This window comes from Hemicordylus capensis, chromosome 1, assembly GCF_027244095.1.
Source record: "Hemicordylus capensis ecotype Gifberg chromosome 1, rHemCap1.1.pri, whole genome shotgun sequence".
Classification (NCBI taxonomy): domain Eukaryota; kingdom Metazoa; phylum Chordata; class Lepidosauria; order Squamata; family Cordylidae; genus Hemicordylus; species Hemicordylus capensis.
Window position 1 is genome coordinate 166,263,730 of NC_069657.1, and position 23,884 is coordinate 166,287,613.

Sequence of the window (23,884 nt, forward strand, 5' to 3'; positions counted from 1 at the left end):
TTTAACCCAAGACTCCTATAAACTCTTTTCTTAGGGAACACTTAACAAGCTTCAGAAGGATGTTCTTCTGGCTTGTGAGGCCTCTGCTAGCTGTAGGCCTGGCTGTACAAGAAGATTCTTTTCTGATCAGGGTTTATTTTAGTACAAACTTCTCTGGGGCATGCTTTGCTGACTTGGCTTGGAGATTCTGGGAGTTGTAGTCAACAACATCTGGGAATCCATGTTAGAGGGAACACTGCCCCCTTCCCCTGTGGTTGTGTGTGCACACATGCTAGTGCACACTGGCCACACCCTCTATATATGATGTCCTACGCAGGGGGCTTGGTCACCAATGGCAAGATGGGCAGTTCACTCATCTGCCTGCTGCATTGGGTGCTTCATCACACGCTGCTGGGGTTGAGGCAAATGAGTTATTTCACTATATGACCAAACTCAATGGCATGTGAATGAAGCACCCAGTGCAGCATGCCTGACACAGGGATGAATAAGTGGCTTTCCCTGGTGGCCCTCAGAAGTGCTTGGGGCCATGGTGGCTGGGGGACGCTTGTCCTCCCATACTCAGTGGTGGCCATGTGCCTGGCTTCACCATCTCGTCTCATTGATACTACATTGCACTGCTGATTTATTAATGAAAAGTTACATAACTTCACTGAAGGAATTTTTTAAAAGGAGGAAAAACAATATTATAAACTTTGGAGGAATAAATTGCTAATTTCTATTCACAATTCCAAAAACACTTAGTTTTCTATTTTCTCTTAATCAACTCTCTTGAGCAAGCAATAGACCACTATGAAAGAGAGATTTACAGTTCCAAACTAGAAATAAAATGGGTAGCTACTATTCACCGTATTAATAGTACAAGTAAATATCCCTTTTGATTTGAAAATGAGAATGTTTTTAGAATACTCATAGTATACTGCCCTGAGCCATTTTTGGAAGGACGGTATAGAAATCGAATAAATAAATAAATAATAAATCAATAAATACTGGAGAACAAATGACATTCACTCAACAATATCTATCCTCCCGCCCCCCCCCATTGTTCTTTAGACTAATCACAGTGATGGACACTGCCATGATGCCAGGCAAATTGTATAAAATATTCCAAATACGTGAAATAATTTAATAAATATACTTGCTTGCATTCCTTATTAGACATAAGTACCACCTGACACCTCCTAGTTCTAGTATTACTGAAATGGTAAGCAGTTGAAATATTTCCATCACTAATACTAATTTTATGATGTTTATTAACCTATACCAGCACCATTTGCAATTGCAGAAACAGGCTTCTATCTGGTTCCTTTAACCAAACCTGCCCAGGATTTTTTTGTATTTTAAATATTTATCCCTCTTGAGTTTTTGAAATGCTAGAGCATGAGAAATATATATTTGCACACTTTAAAATACACTTTGAAATACATATATGAAAAATTACCTTTATTTATATGAAATAGAAGAGGTTTAAAAAAAAAAGTCTAAGGAGTAAAAGCATCGTTCTGCTTTCTGAGAAAACACCAAGAGAAAGCAGTAATTGCACATAGATGGTTATTTCCATGTGCACATATTCTTTAATTTGCAGAAATATACATCATATTTGGAGTGGCAGATAGGACAATTTCTGTAACTGCATACTGCACCGTATAGCCATCTATTGTTCTGTCATTATCCACACATTGCATATTGATCAATGCTAAGAATATCTCTACGGCAAATAGAGCCAGCTGAAATCAATAACACCAGAGTGTTATACCTGAATCAAATTACAGTGAAGATAGTTTTGTGTTTCTATGAATTTGCTGCTGTTAATATTTGATATAGCATAGTCTACATTATTCTATCCTGCTGCTTTGGGCAGTTAAACATTCACCACAATCTGCTAGCTTTTTTTTTTTTAATCAAGGTAAGAATAATATTGTCTATTAATTCTTGTAGTCAATGGCTTATATCTGGCATAATTTCAATTAATCTGGTAAAGGACGCAGAAAAGTTGGCTACTCAAAGAAAGAAAAGCTTATTGAGGTTATTTTATCTTTAAGTTTAATATTAGTGCTTATTTATTCTGATTCAGTTCCACTGTAACCACTGAGAGTTTGCACATTCTCAAACAGTGTTAAATAATGAATGCTGACATTTAAGATGCATTATCTACAGATTTCAAAGAAAAGAGGTTAATTGTGCTGGAGAAAAAAAATAAAGAATGATTATCACCTCTCACTTTTATTACACAGATTAAATGCTATAGTCTTCACTCTACTTAATCATTTCCTGCATGCTACCAGGGAGTGTAGATTCCAAGTTTCTAAATGAATAAGGTGAACATTAATGAGGAAAATCAAAGATCTGAAAGTTAAACTTTGATCCTAATTATATAGAAAAGAGATAATAATCACTCTTGCAGGCAATTATGGTACATCTCTCTAATCTATAGACTACGGTGTATGTAATGAAGTTAAAGGAAGCTGAGTGTGAAGCATATTAGTGTGAGAAGAACAAATGGAAGAATTAGTGATTTTATAATCTACTTTGTATTTTTTTAATTTATGCATCACAACTCAATAGGGATGTGCATGGAACCAGTTTTCTTGGTTTGGTTTGAAATCAAGCCGAATTTGAACAGAACCGGGCAGTTTGGGCTTGGACTTGATAGAGCTGGGCCCGGTCTGGTCCAACCATCGAGCCCCACAAGGGGTATACTTGTAAAAGGGAATCCATCAAGGATTCCCCTTTACAAGTAAAGGGCTTTGCCAGCAGGGCTGTTCTTATGTTCTTACATACATCTTCTTTGTGTGCCCAGCCATCTTTTCATGCACATGTATTTATTTATTTATTTTATTTATTATATTTTTATACTGCTTTTCCAAATGAATGCTCAAGGTGGTGCCAAATGCTCAAAGTGGTGCATATTCCTGTCACGGAGTGATGAGGTTTTAAAAATGGTTGTGAGTGACCATAAAAACATGTATTTTTGCCCAAACTGAAAGGCAGTGACTGGACACCTCTGTTCTTTGGCTTTTGTTCTTGGGGCATTCTTTATGAAATGAATTGAAATGGTTAAGAATTGGGCCCGTTTCTATCCATTTCCTTTCAAAAATGCACATGCCAAATGTGTTTATTCCACATGTAGCCAACATGCAGACTAAGGAAACATCACCACTCCCAGTGAAGCACTGGGGCTGTGCAGGCCAACTAATACAGAAGCCACCCCCAGGTGGCAATTTGATCACTTCTGCTGATCACCTCTGCTTCCTGGAAGTGCTTCTTGCAACCTGGAGGTAGGTCTCTGAGGGTAACACAGAGAGCACTTTCAGGGGCAAGAGAGACTGGCAAAAATTGTTCACCACACGAATGGTAGAGCTGCACTAGTCTTCTGCACAGTGGCGCCAGCACTGTTGAGAAACACTGGTGCCTCCTATATGCTTCCTTAATATGCATTTTGGCCAATAGAAACAAAGAGCCTCTTCTCATGAGCAGTGAGAAGGGCTTCAGAGCGGGCTATGGGGAAGGCAGGCTGGACTCACCTTCTCCACAGACGAGCTGCTCTCCCTCCTTGGGTGGGCAGATCGCCTGCCCAGACAAGCACCAGCTCCTGGTGGATTGGGGTGCAGGGGCACATTGCCTTGAGTTGCCCCATCCCACAGAGCTCCAATAATCCACCCCGCAGAGCTCCAATAATGATGGCACCATGGCAGCAAACCCACTTGGTGGACCTCCCTTCAAAATGGGGATGGGAGAGTGAGTGCTCTCTTCTTCCCCTTTTCTCCCCATTTTCCCAATCATGTGGCAGACTTGGAGGGGGAATCCCAATAATGCACCGTGCACTCGTGCGGAATGTGAGTCTAACCCACTTCCCCCATAGCCTGCTTTGGAGCCCTTCTCACTGCTTGTGAGAAGAGGCTCAAAGCCTTGCTAATGTGACTACATCCTATTCTCACATCTAGATCAGGCATTTTTAATTCAGCAGCTGTATCAGCCAACTACAGACATGGTTAAAGTAAAGAAACAACCAGAGTGCCAGTTTTGAAAATGCTTGGAGTTAAGTACACAAGAGAAGCTAAGTTAAGGTTATGAGAAGTTGCTGTGTTGAAAACAAATGGACATTAACTGTAGAAAAACCTCTTTCTAGCTTCAGAATTTCAGTATCTAAGAAAGTGTTTGTAAGTCAGTTTGTAACAGGAATAATGCATGCTGGAAAATCATCTACAGATGAAATTAACTATAGAAATATAGATAAAAAATGACCCAACCTCTAGTCTATTGTTTTTGACTGGATGTGCATTTGACTATGCTACTCCAAATATTTGATGTATTATTAGATCCCTATGTCAATTGCAGAACTAAAACTTTCAGGGTGTAAGGTTTTGGTAATTGACATCATAAAAAGCAACTATATCAGCGTTACCTTAAACAGCATGATCTCCTTCCTTAAAGTACAGTATTGCTTTTTAGAGGTCGAATTTCTGGTGATGAAAAGAAGGAAGATGTCACTGGTTGGGTGTGAGGGTTTTCTTTTTCTTTTTAGTGCAGATTTAGATTTACAGTTTACCAAGGATACAGAGCTCTGTGCACAGTCAATGGACTTAACACTGTGTTCCTTCTGGATACAAACTATGTTGACCTCAGAGATAGTTCTGTATTCCCAGTTACCATTTTGATTTATCTTTAATTACAAGAAGAGACTAATTTGGCAGTTTCCGGGTAGAGTTCCTAGCAAATTGGATTGAAGATTACCACCCTCTGCTCTCCTGAAAGATCCAAGACAAATTAAATCAGCCGCAGAAGGTCTCTCTTGACAGATTTTCAGTACCAACTTTTCATTATATTGTGAAGAGATTTCTAAAAATAACTTTTCTTAACACCAACAATGGAAATGCAGCACAGACAATGTAAGGGGTTCAGGAGAAAGAAAGTAAAAAAGGTTCATTGTTATAAAGACTATAAAAGCCAATAGGTGGTGTTCCCCCCACCACCACTAGGATGTTTCCCCTTTTCTTCTTAGCAGTGAGCAAAAAAATAATCATGATTTCCTTTTGTCACTGTTCCATTAATCACTTTTTCTTTGGAATTTGCATCCTCAAAACCAACTAATCCTTAACTCTCAAACTAATCATCCATTGTTCCACTTCTCTGAACTTTTCATTTTCACTGGACCCCTTCTCCTGGCCTCTAGGTTATTGATGCTCACTAACAATGCCAACTTGCATTGCTGCATACAGCGCCTGAGATCCTGGCTAACAAAGTGCTTGTGTAATGAGCAAAACCTGCTAGCACAAGATCAGAATTGTGCTTTTGCTCTATAGTGGTCTTGTGCAAAAGCTCCAGACTTAGTGCAAGTAGCTAGTATAGAAGTTGATGCAACATGTTTCCACAAGTGCTTCATTAGTCAATATGTCAGCCAGTGGCGCCATATTGATATATTATTGGTACCTCCTTTTATAGCAACCTTTTGCCAATACAGGTTTACAAATCTGTCAGGTAGCCAACGGCCCACAAAAGAACCCTGTAGCCTGGGCTCCACCTGTACTAAGACACTTGCACTGAAAAATTGTGGATTGTTTGAACTACGGCACATTCCCTTTGGGTTGGTCTAAATTAAACACAGACAGACATTGAGACAGTGCACATGAGCACTGTTAGGGGACAGTGCACATGAACACAGGTTAGGGCAGCCCTACCTGGGTAGTGCTGCTTGTGTTCAGTGTCGGGATTGAGGCCGATCCCGGCACTGCCTCCCCCAGTAGCCCCTGGATTAAAGGGTGCAAGCACACCCTTTGCCCCACTGCACTCACTGTGCAGTGCACTGTGGATCGAGGCCAGGAAAAGCAGTTCCGGCCTCCAGAGATCCGTGCAGCATGGTGTGTGGTGGCGCACCGAAGAGGCAATCATCTGTGGGAAGGTAGGGTCAACCCTGCCTTCTCCCCACCCTTTCCTTCAGTCGTGAGTCTTATTGTGTGTTTGCAGTTATTATTGCACAGTTGAAGGTGCAGAGATTATTCATGTTTGCTGATATTTGGATACATACATACACGGAGCAGTGGTATTGTGTGGGATTGTTCTCTGCACTCCCACCAGCCCAGCAATGATTGTCTGGGGGGAAGGCAAGGATTGGGAAGCCTCGCCCTCAACAGCCTGCCTGGTAGTTTTGTGAATGGCCCCAGAGTCTAGCAACACATAAGATCAGCACAGCATCAAACCCAGAATCAGAGACAAGAAACTAATTTGAAGGAAAAGAACCACCACCACCTCCCAACCCCATTGTTCAAACTTTTATAAATCTGTTTCTCAGGGGAAGGTCCTAATCTACCAGGGGAAGATCTGAATGTACTTGTTGTTAAGTGATAGGCTATTACAGATGGGAAATTACCAACCATCTAATTTTCAAAGAAGTCATTTAAAATGTATTTTAAGTTTTGATGACAGTTGCCATGTTTGCAAAAATATATTTGGGTCTGCAGCATTGCTCAGACAAGGGAAATTTAGATCCATTGCCTCCAAGGTTTCCCCTGTAAATCTTACTTGAAACTAATGAGCAATGCTTTTTAAAGATCAAGTTTGCTTTTTAAAGATCAAGTTTGCTTTATTCCCTAGTTATTTGCAGTGGTAATCACTACAGCAGAAAGCTTGATTTGTGCTGTGAAAGAAACCTCTGAAGAGACTTTGGACAGGGTATCATGACATGGATTTTGATTAGAAGTATAGAAGCTCCTATGTGATTAGAAATATTCAGAGCCCTTTCTCCTTCAAAGGGTGTTGCTCTAGTAGATGAGGTCTTTGTGATAGCACAATACACCTTCCATTTGTGGAAAAGACATTATGTTGGTCTGATGTAAGCAGGATCTACTTGTGCCATATGTCCACACTTTCCCCACAGTGGACAGACAGTGTGAATGGCATCTAGCTACTTAGTCTTTTACACACTAAACCCATTTCTGTTACAAAAGGTTATGCACATAGTGAAGTAGGGTGCATAAGACCGAAACTCATAAGAACAGCCCTGATGAATCACGTCCATCTCACCCAGCCCAAAGTGCCTCACCAGATGCCTCTGGGAAGCCCACAGGCAAGAGAGGAAGGCAGGCCCTCTCTCCTGAGGTGCTGCCCTGCAACTGGTATTTAGAGAAATCCTGCCTCTGAGCCTAGTGGTAGCCTATAGACATCAATACTAGTAATTGATAGACGTGCCATCCATGAATTTCTCTAAGCCCCTTTAAAGCCACCAAAGCTAGTGACCACCACCACCACATCTCTGGCAGAGAATGCCATAAATTAATTACGCACTTTGTGGAAAAGTACTTCCTTTTGTCAGGCCTAAATTCACTGGGGTGACCCATGGTTCTAGTCTTGTGAGAGAAAGAGAAACATTTCTCTCTTTCCACTCTCCACACCATTAGGGATGTGCTCGAAATGCAATTTGGTGTCCAAATCATAGGCACATCCCTTTAAAACCAAGAGTTTACACAGCCCCTTTAATATGAAGGAGAGCAGGTCCATACCTGCTCCTACTCCATTCTGCCCCACTTCCGTAGTGGCAGCACTCTCCCCAGCTATGACTGCATGCTGACGGGGCATTTCCCAGCTGCCCCTACACGATGCTGGCATGCACATGGTCTCCACACATGTGCAGAGGCCAAGTGTGCCAGCATCATGCAAGGGCAGCTGGGAAATGCCCTGCTGGTGCACGATCATAGCTAGGGGGAGCTAGATAATTTATGAATAAATTTTAAAAGCACTGATTCCAGTACAGATCCCTGCATGGGATGCAGTGCACTACATTGCATGGATAACCTAATGACTAATCTAAGGACATTGCCTGGATAATCTGGTCATGTGTTAATTGCCCCACAGATATTTTGAGGCAGAGATGGAAATCAGTTCAGTGCAAATATCATAGTGCTCTGAAGAGTGCTATAATCTGAACACTCTTCAACCCAGTATGATACTGTCACCCCTGAACTGATTTCCATCTCTTTCTCAAAGAACCAGTGGAATAATTAACACACACAGCCCTAGTCTTAGATTATCCATGCAACAGGCTTCAGGAGTGAGCTTTAGTCTTAGGCAACTTCCCACACTGTGTGCATGACCTTTCATGACAGGCATGGCTTTCATGTTTATGCCAGGATAGACATTTGAAAAATAAATATAATGAAACAAAACATGTGCATGCAGAAATGTGTCTCTAAGCCCAGCTTCTATCACAGTTGTTGTGGGTAGGTAAATGATCATTTGGTCATTCTCATCATTTATGCCTCTGTCTGCTTATGCAGATATAAACAGTGACTGGGTTCTCACAATCCCTGAAATCCTGGTTAAAATCAGAATTACTGAGCCCTATGGAACTGACTGTGAGAACCTAGAATTTCAGAACAATCCTGGTCAAACCACTCCAGATAACCAGCATTGAACCAGGATAGATAACCAGGATATCTATCCTGCTTAAATTCTGGTTAACTGGAGTGGTTTGACCAGGATTGTTCTGAAATTCTAGGTTCTCACAATCAGTTCCATAGGGCTCAGTAATTCTGATTTTAACCAGAATTGCAGGGATTGTGAGAACTAGGGATGTGCATGGAACTGAGGCCCTTTATGGGTTAAGGTTAGGGTTAGACACTTTATGGGCCTCCAAACCGGTTCGAAAAGTGGCTGGTTCCACCAGTTTGATGGCACGGGGTGCTGCTTTAAGAGCAGGCAAGAGTTCACTTACCCCTCCCTCTGCTCTTCTCCCACCGGCACTCTTTTTTTCTAAAGTCCACTGAGGTGGAAGAATACCTTCCCTATACTCCATTGCCCCTGTTTACCGGATACAACCAAAAGTATTCAACATGCCCGTGATACTTCCAGTTGGATCCGGTAAATGTGGGCAATGGGGTGGCAGGGAGGTACGCTGCCACCTGGACTTTTAAAAATAGGAGCACCAGCGGGGGAAGAGCTGAGGGAGGAGTAAGTGCACCCTCCCCTGCTCTTAAAGCAACACACACACACCGCCATCTAACCACCCCTGCCTGGTTCCATGCAGATCCCTAGTGAGAACCCAGCCAATGATTCACAAACACTGATAAACCTTTCTTTCCCCATATACTTTGCAGCACATTTGCTCTTGAGCAACTGTGTCGTTCTGATATTGCATACTTGTTCCACTGTGTAATTCTGAGCTTTTTCTTTGTCTTCTTTTTTACAGTGTAACATAGAAGAAAATAATTGCCAATTCTTTACAAACTGTGACACTGGAAAAGCAGCTTTACACTTTCAGTGACATTATGCATTTCTTGGATGTGCAATTTCCAGATTCATTAGTTAGAATTTCATGTGCATTTTAAAAGGCTTATGCCCCCCTGCCCCAGGTACTGCGCTTAGAGACACATTTCTGCATGCACATGTTTTGTTCCATTATATTTATTTATCAAATGTCTATCCTGCCATAAATCCTAAGGAGCCATTCAATTACATCAGCATAATATACTGTAAGACATTGCAAGTAAGAGCGATCATAAGTAAGTAACATGGATCATATTATATTAACAACAACAACAATTTTATACCCTTTTCAACAACAAAAAATGCACAAAACAAGTTACATAGAAAAAGAAATAAGTTGATTTCCTGACCCCAAAGGCCTCACAATATTAAAATATAAATTTCTCTTTCCATGTATTCTGTAGCAGAAATAGAATATGTGGAAGGATAAAAATATGCAATGCAAATTTTCTAAAAGCAGTGCAAACTACTATAAGTGCACAAGTACAACCTGCAGGGCAAACAGTGTCTAATTAGATTAAGCAGCTAAAAAGAAAAAGGGTATATAACATATCCTGCCTTATTAATAATCAAAGATTACATTTTTAGCAGATTGTTGAAGATTTAGATGTGCACTTCCCATTCATGTTAATAAGATTCCCTGCTAATTGCCAATTCTTTACATACTGTCACACTGGAAAAACAGCTTTACACATCCAGTGACATTATGCATTTCTTGGATGTGCAATTTCCAGATTCATTAGTTAGAATTTCATGTGCATTTTAAAAGGCTTATGCCTCCTGCCCCCCACAAAAAAAGTACTCAAGATTCAGGATCTGTGCCTTGCAAAGATTTAACCAGTTTCAGATGCACTGCTCTTAGTGGCTGACATCCTGGCTACAGAAGCACATGCATAAACAGCTCCCCAGAAAATGCAGTGGGACCACCTCTGCAACTCCATTCATTTTCTTATGTGCACGCTTTTTGAGCATAAGCACAAAAGTCTGGATCGGGTGTGACCCAATCTAATCGAACCCTGAAAACATTGTTTCAGGGTCTTTTGGACCCTTCTTAAAGTTGGAGTAGGGATAGGGATGTGCATCAGGATAGGGGTTGGACAAAACCTTTCAGACCTAACCTCGGATACTAATTGTGAGCCCAGAAGAAAACTAACATAATACCAGAGTGTTGCAGGGGAAGTAAGGTAACATCAGAGAGTCTCAGCAGGCCTACTCAACTTAGGCCCCCCCAGCTGTTTTTGGACCACAACTCCCATAATTGCCAAGCACAGTGGCCAGTAGCCAAGGATGATGGGAACTGTAGGCCAACATCTGCAGAAGGGCCGAAGTTGAGCAGCCCTAGAAGGGGAAATTTCTTCACACCAAAGAATTGCAAGAGAAACCTGGAAATCAGCTGGTTGGCTGCTTAAACCCCCCCCCCCCCAAAAAAAATCCTTGCCACCATTTGGAGCTCTGGAAATCTCTGAATTTTTGCAAAAGGGGCTGGAGAAGTCCAATCCGAACTCTCTCCAAACCCCTCTCATTTTGGTTAAAGGCCTAACGTTTTTGCACAACGGAGCCAGTGCACACATCTCCCAGAGCACTCTCCTCTGTTGAAAAGTATGTATATGTACGGGGACTGACATTGCTGTGGGCGCAATCACACCATTTTTAGAGATGCTGTTTATGCACATGCTTCAGTAGTCTGGATGGCAGCCAGAGTATTCAAAACCCAAAGAACGTTCATTTTTGGGATTGTGAACCACATGACATAGCTCTTTATGGGGTGTGGTGGTATACTATCAGATGTTTGATACTGATGAGGCCTAAGCGAGTTGGTTTGTGGACACACATAAGCAGTTTCATGAGCTGCAGCAATCTAGTAGGTTTCTAACAATATTGCAATACACGAAACCATGTCCTGCAGCTGTAACAGGAAGAGTGGTGTCACCAGTAGGGGATGGACTTGCTTTTTGTTAGTTAGTTGAAAGAAAGCCCTGAGAAAACAGACCTGCTTCTGCTCTTTTTCTATAATATAGCAAGAATGGCATTCTCTAACCAAAAAAGTAAGTTAAAAATTCTTGATACAAGCATAAATGGAATTAACTCATGGTTGGTTTGGTGCAATCCAATACCCATCCTGACCTTTCATTTGTGTAAAGCAGCACACACAAATGAGATGATTCCAGCCACTTAAGTGAGTCCCTAAAATACCACAGGAAGCTGTTTCCCACAAAAGCATTTTCACATGGATTAACAGTATACACCTCAGTTTTTCAGATGCCCCAATGTTGCAAATGTAAGATTTTAAACAGTTCTGAGACCTTTTTTTCTGGCAAGTAATTTGTATACAAAAATGAGGAATTGCCACTTGCACACCCAGGCCCCAATAGCAACAAACTGGAAGAACTAGGGCCAATCTGTTGATAAATTTACAAATAACCTGCAATGAGGAATTTATAAATAGAGAGTGGGTACTCCGCATAAGGGTCAACCTCATAAGGAGGAGAGCCCAGAATAGGGCGAAGGACTGGGTGTTGATTCAGCATGGCTCCATGTCTGGACATCACCTCAACTACAAGGTTTTTCGCTGCTGAGGGGAGGCCAGCCTGCCTCACCTGACCCAGGCTGCAAAACACTGAGTGGTGGGTGCAGCCAGCTTCAGAGTAGGGCAGATCCCAGTGCAAGGGCTGCAAAACCTGCAAGAGTTGTTCCTCGGCTTCCCACTCACCTTAATCAGTCATCCAGTCAAACACCAATACGGAACAAATTATCCCAACCTGCACTCTTCTGCAAAGTGACCAATCATCCTAAACAATGAAACCCTACCGGGAGAATCAGTGAGAAGTGGGTAAAAAAAGGCCACATCCAAATCCAATAGGGTGTGACCCCCAAAATTCCTACTTGCCCCCCCAAAGGTGACCCAAGAACCCTCACTGAAATGAGATGGGCGGGTGGGTGGGTATCTCTTGCCTGAGAGAAACAGAGTGATCAACGGAAGCTGGCCACTTATGCGGCCACTCCCCTGCTCTGATTGGATGGCCACCATCATGTGCTAGGGGAACAAAATGGCAGCCCCCATGCCCTTCGAGGGGGCCAGGCACACAAATCCACCCCTGCCTTATCATGGAGTGCGGCGATGGGGTGCAGTCTTATGCAATGGAACTGGTTACTTCCTTACAAAGACATCTTGGAATCCAAGCCTAGCTTTGTCTTAAAAATCCAACCATAATCAGATCTTTGTCATGCCAGGATCTGCATAGTTTTATTTTCAGGCTGTCAGCATAGTAGTGGGCGGAAGATAACAGTCTGTCAGAATGTTGCTAATAATGGGGGCTCTAGCAATAGGCTTCTGGGCCAAGAAAAATGCCCACGAACTATATCACGAGGAGGTCAATGTGGAGTAGCTCTGCTTTAGCCATTTAGTCTGGACAATGATGAAAGCTTATTATTATAGATAGGGGTGATGGCTGTCTCAACAGGTATGGTTAAACTGATATGTATATGTCAACTGCTGGACATCCTGGATTTTTTTCATCATTCCTCCAGAGCAACTATCTATGCTAGCTGTAGCAAGAAAATAACATAACTTTGAATAATGCAGGACCATTTGGAAACATATACTTTTTGGCAGCTATGTTTGGTTTTTATACAACAGAATGGCCAAAACACCTCAATGGACGTTTTGCCCACTTTTGAATGAGGCACTTCTGTTGATGAGCAGCATGTCTGCATTCTGATACTGACCGTGCCACTTGTGCTGACATCAGAAGCATGTCAATGGAGGGGACATGGCTGGCATCTGAGCATGGCCATGCTGCCAGTCACTCTTTCCCAGTTGACAAGTGATTCCTATGTCGGTTTCTTTTCTCTCCTTCACTACAAGTGACAGAGAGAAATGAAACACCCAACCAAGAAAGGAACCGCTTGCCAGCTGGGAGAAGGGCGGGCGGCAGGCAGCATGTTTGTACTTCTATGTTGACCACACACCCCGTGTTGATGTGCTTCTGACACCAGCACAAGGGGCACGGCCAGCACTGAGGTACAGAAACACAGAAGTGCCTCCCATCACCCTCTCCCAAGTGGTGAGCAATTTGTTCTCCATCTGATTCTCAGGGGGTGGGGGAGGCAAGGGGAGTCCTAGGCATCCCCCAAACATCAGCAGCCCTGGAAATATGTCCCCCTCTGCTCAGTGGTGGCTATTCCAGTGCAGGAGTGCTATCATATTCACATGTGAACCTTCCTTAATGCCTGCTTCTAATTCCACACACTGTTTAAAAAGACAAAAGCAAACATCTTAAGGTAGATACTCAGCTGCTGTAAATTGGCATGTCTCCTCCAAAGAACCATCTGTAAAAACTACACTGTAAATCTAACTCAATGTAATCATAAGAACAGCCCTGCTGGATCAGATCTAAGGCCCATCTAGTCCAGCATCCTGTTTCACACTGTGGCCCACCAGGTTCCTCTGGGAAGCCCAGGAGCATCTTCAGGTATTATATATAATCTTCAGGTATTTTATATTGCAACGATTCCTGAACAAATATTTCATTAATTCAAAAGCTTTCCTTCAAGGAAGAGCTGTTTAATCACTAAGCCCTTCAACATAATTTTCTCAAATTGTATTTGAATTTTCTCCAATTGCATTCCTATATAGTTTATAAGACATCGTTAGCTATTAGTTTGATGCATCAATTTTCATTTTCATGTTGTCCCAAAACAGATTATCAACAGGAGCTAAAACTAATTCCCACTTTTCTTACATCTTCAAACTTAAGCAGCACTCATTGGATTTCCAGGGTGCTCCACCATCAATACTGACCAGACACAGACCTGTTTGGGTTACCAAGGCTGTGACATCATCACACCATTATGTGATTATTTTTTTAAAAGAATATCTGCTAGTGGCCCCTTCTGTGGCTTACTATAAGATAGAGTGTGATCCAAAAACTCTATTATGCTGGTGTCACCTTTTCCCAAATATGTCAACATCCATAGTGACTACACAGCAAGCCATGTCAGCAGTGGTGTCCAGAAGTAGAGGAGCCCTTCAAACCACATGATTAGTGGTTGTCTAATATTCAGTGAATTAGTATAGTGGATAGACTATAATCAGGAGAACCTAAGTTCAAATTCTCCCTCATTCATAAAAGTGACTTGATAATCTTGGGCTAGTTACTGTTGGTTAGCCTAACCTACTTCATAGGGTTGTTGTGGAAATAAAATAGAGAACCATGTCCCCCACCACAAGCTGCTTGGAGGAAGGGCAAGATAAACAATGCAATTAATATGATAATATTGACCTAGAGGTTGTGACTACTCTAAGCTATCACAACAGCTTCTAACAAGAAATTGGAAGCTCAAAGTGCTCCTTTATCTCTTGATTAAGTGCAACCCAGAGACAACCATATTAGACAGCACTAGGATGCAGTAAGGGGGCAAGCTCTCCCTTAACCTCATTTTTTTAATCACCTTCCAGCCCTGGCTGCTTGCAGCTGGGGCTGGTAGACTGCAGGGCCCCCTGTCAACACGGGGGGATCCCCATGATACACCATGTACTCACACAGTGCATTATGGGAGTTCTGAGGGCCTCCCAGCCCCCAAACCTCCCTGCTGCAAGCAGGGGTGGAGGACAGTCTGGGTGTGTGGATCTCAAAGAGGAATGGATTGTCTTCAGGGGAGGTTCCTGAAAGGCTTCCTCCCCTTGCTGCCTTTTCTCATTAACATGGCAAAGGGCTCAATGTGTAACGTAATTCACACTGTTTTCTAACCAGGTGTGGGAGCTGTGTGTGCTCCCAATTTTTGGTTGGGTGGAAGCAAAGTAGGAGGAAAACATGGGTAGAAGTGGTTATGTGGAAGCAAGGAAAGGGGAAAAGCTACCCAGCAAGCTACCCAATTGTCCCTAGAAAGTCATATGTGCATTTCAGTGCCATCGCAGGAGGATCACTACCTCAGTGATCCACTGCCTTAGTGGATCACTGCTTCAGCTGGTCATTTATGTGAACTAGAATGTCAGTTCTTATGGCCAGAGAGCATGCAAACAAGCCCTATGATCACATAACTTAATTTAACTAACCTGAATAATGGCAGATTTATACTTACACTATTAATAGAAGAGGATATGCATTTCGATCTGTGAAATCCTTGGGAAATGACAACTGTAAAGGAAGGTCTTTTAAGAAAAGAGTAAAACATTAAAGGCTAGTAGTTTAAAAGATTTTTTTGTAAAGGTTTGAAAGATATTTGATTTGTTCCAATAACTTCTAGATATATTTACCATAGTCATCCATGTGAAGCATTTTTATTTCTGTCCGGATTTTTTTTCTCTTTAAAATGGCTTCTTTTAATACAGAATTGTTTTCCAATATATAAAATTCTGTAAGGAAAACAAAACCATAAAATGGAAGAAATACATATTATTGTGGAAAACTAGATCAGCAAAATACTATATCTATATCTATCTATCTATCTATATATATATGCAAAATCAATATGAATCAAATTAAATGCATATTTAAATGCTTTTCTTTGGAATTCTGAAATGCTGGGAGTAAAATATGATGATAAATAAATAAATAATGAATGAATAAATAGATATTTTAAGAACACATTTATAGAATCACCTTATCTTGGAAATTACTAGCTACTCCGCTTAATTTATAATGCACAAGGAAATGTTAATGATTTTTGTTCTCTTTTCTGGCTTTAACAATTGCTTCTGTAAACTATAGTCAATATACTGTTGGATGGAGCATGAATATACGAGGATGGCTTAGCCTGCTCTTCCCGCTCACTGCCCCAAACCAGGTCTCACTGATCGTGAGACCCGGTCCAGTACCTATCTTCAAGTAATCTTTCTGTACATTCACACTGATGGGCTTCTGCACATGAATAAAGCCATGTCAGGAATCTTCTACTGCTTTACCTCATATATTTTTTGGAGGGAACCCTACCCTCAAGCACCATCCTTAGCTGATGCAAAACATCTTCCCTTCAGTTGAGGTACACATTTTACCACCATCATACACTTTGTGAAGACTCAGGGTGCTGATCATTTGAAGGGCTCTTGTAATGGCATGTTCTGGAGCCTACCTGAAAATGAAGGAAGATACTTGCGATGTTGCGAACAAATTGAAATATGAAAGTAGCCATCTTTTATGTCTGTTGAGATAAACCAGACTTTCTTGCATAGCAGGTTATCAGCTTAACACTATATGAAAGCAGAAATAATGTACAAAATTGTTTAGCTGTCATATAGGTTTAAAGATGTTTAGTTGTCATGGGGAGTCCCCCATCCTTCTTTCTACAGTGACTCTCATTGGAATTCTCAAATGTTGGGAGTGAAAACCTTGTTTGATATTTTGCCAGACCAGTTTTGTTAGGACTCTGTACAGCCCAAAACGTCAGGTTTTGATCTGATCCAATAGTGAGACTGTTGGTAGGGCCATGCAGGCCTAACTGTTGTGTCATGTGTGTTGAGTCAGAGCCCAAATAAAACTTAATGAAATTCAAGACTCTGGTGACCAGCATAGCATTTGCTTCAGCAAAGACCTGAGGGGAAGATATGTATTGCATTGGCTAAGGATGGTGCTTAAGGCCAGGTTCATCAAACAGATATGATGTAATTCTATAGTAGGGTCCTGATGAGCCGTTGCACAAGCACAGAAGCCCATGAGTGTGAATAACAGAGAAGACAATGAAAAAGAATGGTCATTTTTGACCTATGTCATTTGCCTGAGCTGCCATGCAGAACATTTGGAATTTCCTGGCAATGCTTTATAATTTCCAAATTCCTTCTCATATTAGAAATGGAATGCTGTCAAAATACAAAAAATATTATTCATGACCTGTTGTACAAGGTTATGCCATTTACATGAGCATTTCATCCTGGTGTTAAAAGAGCCCTTCCTATTGACTCTTCAGAGAGCTGCAAAACCTAAAAATTGCAGTGATATTTGTAGTAATATTTTAAATCCATCTGTATTTGTATACATATTTGATTGGTTTGCTCTCAGCTTCCAATTTTTGTGATTAATACAGATTTTTAGTAAAATTATTCTCCCCTTATGTAGGTCAACAGGGGATAATCTAGCAGGAATGTTAGTTCTGGGCAGTAGACCAAAATATTATAATAATTGTTTCAGATACAGTAACTGAAATAAACTTCAATGATGTGTCTTCTGCTTTATTAATAGAAGAGATTATCTAATCTTGCATTCAGGCATTAGATACATCATTAGTTTTATTCTTAGCTGCAACCAATAATCTCTGGCCTTTACCTATCCCCCCACAAATGCTTAGCCAAATGAATCTTTGCTTTGATCCTTTGCAGAGGGGAATTCTAAAAGCAACCAGGGCAGGCCATTTGCTTTATATACAAATATCAACCCATTAACACTTCCTAGACCAATGACTATGGGCAAGAATATTGAACTTTAAAGAGAATAATGAAAGAATAATACTAAAAGTATATGCACAAGGGAAACATGTGAACTGAAGTCTTTCCTCAAAGTGCAGAGCCAGATTTCCAAAATGATGCATGCCTTAATAGAGGGGAAGGTTTTTGTCTGTATAATAATGCAGTGAAGCACTAAATATATTCTCTTTATGGCATTACTGAAAGTAAATGGGCTATACTTTATTGGTTAAGACTGCATACTATGGATGATCTTTGACTTTGGGAAAGCAGTTGTAACTCAGTGGTTTAGCATCTGCTTAGTATGCAGAAGCTCCGAGGTTCAAACCCCAGGATATCCAGACAGTGCTGAGAAAAATTGTGGCCAGAAGGCCTGGTAAGCAATACCAAAAACAAGCAACAAACAAGGGATCGAGGGTATCCGGCAGTGTGTCAGCCATGGAGGCTGGGAGTGAAGCATGTGGGGCAAATGAAGGGTGGGTTGCTGAGCACTCTCACGAAAGTCCATAATCTTTCCATGGGGGAGAGTGTGGCAACCTCTCTTGAGAGTACAGGGGCTGTAACCAGTTATTTAGGGCAGCACGGGGAATTGCCAAGGAAGGGACAGTTCCATGACAGTCAAGATTCCCAGTGAGGAGTTTGGCTGGAGTAGGAGGTCCACAGTGGAGGAAGCATTAGGTGATGGTGAACCCAACTCCTGCTAATCTGAGGTGCAAGGGAAGGAGAAAGGACACAATAAAGGATAACTGACAATTAGCCCAGGCACGAGTCTTAGGTACAGTGTGTAATGAAGAAAACCCTTATAGAAGTTCCAAGCAATACTTGATCTCTGATGCGTTGCCAGGTACTAGAATATGGAATCCTGCTAATCAACAGTTTGATGGGGAAGGTAAGGTGAAGCATTGAATCCAGGTCCCTGCTTTTTTCCACTAACCAGCTGATTAGTTGGATTCCAGCATCTTTTGGGCTATGTACACATAGCACCTACAATTTTTCATGCAATCATGGAAAACATGATTTTCATGGGGGTTCCATGAATGCAGACTCTAGCTGGATCAGAATGTTTATTCAGGTATACCTTGTTACTTGTAGAGTTTCTGTTCCTCACTTAATACTGCGAATAACAAAAATGTAACAAGGCAATGAGGCTATTCCCACGATCCCTGAAAGTGGGCTAAGGGAGCTTAGCCCGCCTTCCAGGGATCGCAGAAACCACTGGGCTTGCAGGTGAGCCTGGTGCTCCCAAGGTGGCTAGCCCACCTTATTCTCCCTCCACTTAAGTGAGGTTAATGGAGCGAGCACTCCGTTAACCTCATTTGATTGCTTGTATATTGCCGTGGCATGCAGTGACACAAGTAGACTCCCAACCAAGAGGCTGCAAGCAGCCTCCTGGGCTCGGGGGTATCTCCAGTATGCAGCCTTGTGACGGAGCCAGCAGTCGTGTGAGCGGCTGATCTGGCAGCCCAGGGCTGCCTTTTGATTGTCTGCAGAAAGAGCGGGCCTGCTCTCCCTGCAGACCCGGAAGAAGCTCTTATCACCGATTGTAAGAAGAGCTTCATTATGTCTATAGGAAATGGGGTCCCAGAATTGACAAAAAATGTTTTTAAAAAGCAAAAAAAGAAAAAAAGAAAAAAGGGTGAAAATAATAGTGATTGTTTACTGTCCCATGCTCCATGGGGGACCTACATGTGCCCAGGAATGCCCCCCTAAAACCACAAAAAATTGTGAAAAAAAATCTTTTTGAAAAGAAAGAAATGAGCCACAAAATGGCTCCTCCTTACAAAAAGGCAGCCAGACGTTACCTCTGTGGTCACTTCCAGCCTTCTAGGAGCTGCGAATTCATAAGTTTTAACCCTTTGTATCCACAGATAATGAAATCAGGTGTCTATTAGACACCTGTTAATATGCTGAACCATAAATAGCGGTTTCGCGTATAATGAGGTTTGCCTTTATTCACAAATGTAGTGGGACTAGGAAAAAGAAAAATTGCTTTACACAGGATAAAGTGCAATTATATTTAACATTCCATACATTCAAATATGAATAATCAATAGTGCAAGTAGTGCTAAAAAGTAAAATAGTCATTTATTTTTGATATCTCAAGAAAAAAATCATATTCTCTGTAATAACTATAAAATATGAAAGGGTTCATTTTTGCACATGAATTCACAAAATTTGAGCAACATTATGTATATTAAGGGTAACATTAGCCTGCAAAAGCTTAAGTACAAGACGGATCTTGGGGTCATGGTGGACAGCTCGTTGAAAGTGTGCAGCAGCTGTGAGAAAGGCCAGTTCCATGCTAGGGATCATTAGGAAGGGGATTGAAAATAAAACTACTAATATTATAAAGCCATTATACAGAACTATGGTGCGGCCACACTTGGAGTACTATGCACAATTCTGGTCACCATATCTAAAGAAGGACATTGTAGAAATGGAATAGGTACAGAAGAGGTGCAACCAAGATGATCAGAGGCCTAGAGCACCTTCCTTATGAGGCAAGGCTACAATACCTGGGGCTTTTTAGTTTAGAAAAAAGATGACTGTGGGAAGACGTGAAAGAGGTCTATAAAATCATGCATGGTGTGGAGGAAGTGGATAGAGAGAAATTTTTCTCCCTCTCCCGTAAGACTAGAACCAGGGGTCATCCCATGAAATTGATTGCCAGGAAATCTAGGACGAAAAAACAGAAGTACTTTGTCCCACAATGCATAATCAATTTGTGGATGTGGTGACAGCCGACACCCTGGATGGCTTTAAGAGGGGTTTGAATAACTTCATGGAGGAGAAGTCTCTCAATGGCTTATAGGTCACCTTCAGCCTCAGAGGCAGGATGCCTCTGGATACCAGTTGCAAGGAAATAAAAGCAGGAGAAAGGGCATGCCCTCAACTCCTGCCTTTAGGCTTCCAGCGGCATCTGGTGGGCCACTGTGTGAAACAGGAGGCTGGACTAGATGGGTCTTGGGCCTGATCCAGCAAGGCTGTTCTTATGTTCTTACAACTAGAATTGAGTTTATTGAATGTAGGCTGAATTAAACAAGTGGCACTTGGAAGCCTGCACCTTAATCCAAACTAATTGGATTACAGCTTTAAAGGATTTTAAAGCATACATCAGAGGTGCTGTAACAGAAACTCAATTTGCATAGTTAGTGAAAGGGATCACACCATTGCGCCACCTAATTAACACAAGCATTAATAGGAGATAAAAGATATATATCTAGTATAACATCAGCCTCAGAAATCCCTGGTATGTTATAGTCACTTGATTAATTTCCCTCTATTCTTATCACTTACAGGCATGTTTATTGCTTGGCTGTACTTAAGATGGGCTTATAGAAATTAATTCCTTAAAAGTAAAAAAAAGAAGAAGAAGAAGGAAGGGGAGAAAGCCACAATAAAATCCCTAATGAACTGGTGTACACTTACTTTCAGGAGTACTTGTACTGTGCACACTGATAACTGGAACACCCGGTCCTATAAGGTAAAGATACATTTATTAATATAGGTTCCTCAGTAGTTCAGTAAAAAAATAAGAATCTTAGAATGCATATTAGCAGTACTGCATTCAGCTCTCAAAACAATTAAGCATGTGCTTTTAACACTTAGCACGTGGGTAGTCACATTAATGCCAAGGCATCACTAGGATAGTCTCCCGGGGAATGATACAAATCTGAAGTATTATTATTATTATCTCAATTTTACAGTTGAGAAACTGACACACAGAGCGATTAATAGTCTGCTTACAAAAAGTATGGAGCACCTGCAGCTACTATTAAATCAAAGGAGAACTATGAGGATTCAGCACTTTTCAAAGTCATTTGAAGGCCACTAGAGAATTGCCAAAGACATTAAAAGCAATGTGTCCCATTCAGATCATGGGTTTCCTCGTCCAAGTGCCAGAGGAGAATATCACATTAAAGCAAAGCAGTAGGGACTGCTGATCAAATGAAGTTTTACCTGTGTGCATACTCCCCCCACAACCATGCCATCATGAAATGTTCATGAACCTTCCCGGGATGCTGTCTAATGCCAACTTAGGCATGACATTTAGAGTTCATTGCTAAATGTGGTAACTTGAGAGTTAGGAGGTAAGTGATTCGAGTTTCTCCCTCTCTGTCATTTAGAAATAGGATTATACAGACCCCCACAGTTCCACGCATGTAGAATTCTATAGTTTTTTATGTCAGGGGTCCCCTTCCAGTTGTTGCACAACAACAAAGAAGGCTTTTGTAATGCTTGTAATAGGCTGGATCCTAAGAATTTCTTCTGAAAATGAAAGAAGTTCCATTCAAGCAAGTGGAGGGGAACAGTGATTTTCTCCAGTCCCCTTTCCTTCTATAGTCGCTGGTGACCCCAAGTGTAGTTTCGAACCCCATTCTCTCCTAACCCTGTTTTTGTGATCATCTGCCAGCCGTGGCTGCTTGCATGTCAGTCATTATTATTATTTATTATTCATTTCAGTACATTTCTATCCTGTCTTTCTTCCATTGAAGTCAAGGCAGCTTATGGTACCTGTTTAGCTTCAGCAAAGTAGCTGTATGGTACGTTCTCAGATCAGGCACTGGACCAACAATTTATAAGCCTTTGTCAGTAATAAATGAGTTACATTCTTACAGAGTTTCTCATTTAAAATATTTTTCTATTTTTATTGAAATCAGAAGGCAATTCTACATTTTCTTTAGCAATTCCTTTTCCATGACATCATGCAGCTTATGATAAGACAGTAGCCTCATACAATTGCAAAGTTTGATATTTAAAAGCATCTGAACAATTTTTAATATACTACACTGGCAAAGGTTGGCTTACCTTTACATTGCAGAATGAAATATTTGATTGTAGGGCTAAACTTTGCATTGAAATATGTACACTGATCTTTCATGAAATTGCATGAAAGGCATTGACGATTCAACAAATTAACCGTTGACACACTAGAGTGGCAAAAAAAGAAAAAAGATAAGGCACACATGTAAAAATCTAGCAACTATGTGTTATAAGTATATTACTAAAGCATTTGTGAATATACATACATCCCAGCACTGTGAAGACCAAGATTATGGCCACCTTTAAACATAACACACAACTAGAGGCAACTGTGCCAGATGTTGAAGATTTTGGTCATCTAAATGCATGAACCTGCGGGTTCGGCACCAAACTGTGTATCAGTTTTAGCCCCCAAACCTGAATTTGAACCCGCCAAAACCTCAGGTCCCAAAGCAGCATTGTGTTGTCCAGATTCTACCACTGTGTTCAACCGGAGTTGAGGGTAGGAAGCTCCTCCCACCTTCATACTTGATTGTCTACTGCGGCTTTCCTTCATGTGTCAAGGAAAGCCCACACAGCCAGTTCCTCCCCCTATGCAGTTTCCCAGACTGCAGATCGGGCTTCTCTGGGAGTATGCAATGGGAATGGAAGCAAACTGCAGGTCCACTGGACCCACAGTTTGCAGTGATGTCTGAAGGCGACTATACATGATTTATGTAAATCAGACAAAATTAGTCAAATGCTTCATTTCCCTCCTCTTTCTATATACTGAAACTTTTCAAATGTGTTCATAACATTAGACCAGCTAAGAAGGATATACAAAGTTGCCTTATATTGAGTGAGACCATGGAGGTCATTGTATTATCTACAATGACTGGTACCAGCTCTCTAGGGGGGCTTCCCTAGCTCCACATGGATATGGCAGAGATTGAACCCATGCCCTTCTGTATGCAAAGCAGATGCTCTTCCACTGAACTTCAGCTAAGAAAGATGGGAAAAGACTCTTTCCATCACAATTATCCGTGGTGCACATTCTGATGCAGGCATAATGGGCAAAGTTGCAGTAATACAAAAAGGTTACATACTTGCAATAAAAGCCAGGGATTTATGGAACTGAGTTCTTGAGCAAAAGTTCCCTTTAAAAGAAATTAGGCATGCTGCAGATTGCAACAGTGCAACCCTACTCTGGAATGCAAGCTCCAAACTTGGCATACTTCACCAGCACAACAGCTTTGTGCAAGCACAATGTCCTTCTACAAGCGCTTTGTTAGACATAGTGTCAGCCAGTGTTTAACATGAATATGCATTGCCACAGATTAATTTGGAAAGTGATGTTCAGGTTACTGAAGGTACCTGAATAGGAATGCATAGGACGGAGATCAACAGCCCTTCTCCTACTATTCAGTGAATGTGTTGTAATGTTAGAGGCACAAGTCCTCTCAAACTTGTGAAAAATATGCTGCTGTTGAC

The 23,884-nt window shown here is 41.4% G+C and overlaps 1 protein-coding gene across 3 annotated transcripts in view; it reads right to left on the reverse strand.

Moving 5' to 3' along the window:
• DPP10 (dipeptidyl peptidase like 10) overlaps positions 1 to 23,884 on the reverse strand; it is a 992,794-nt gene that overhangs the window by 29,353 nt on the left and 939,557 nt on the right. For all 3 annotated transcript variants that reach the window (XM_053254262.1, XM_053254254.1, XM_053254272.1), the window contains exons 16-19: positions 22,460 to 22,581; positions 21,080 to 21,127; positions 15,512 to 15,610; positions 15,337 to 15,406 (exon numbers count right to left, since the gene is read on the reverse strand). In XM_053254262.1, the coding sequence (XP_053110237.1) occupies positions 15,337 to 15,406; positions 15,512 to 15,610; positions 21,080 to 21,127; positions 22,460 to 22,581 (339 nt within the window). The remainder of the gene's footprint in view (positions 1 to 15,336; positions 15,407 to 15,511; positions 15,611 to 21,079; positions 21,128 to 22,459; positions 22,582 to 23,884) is intronic.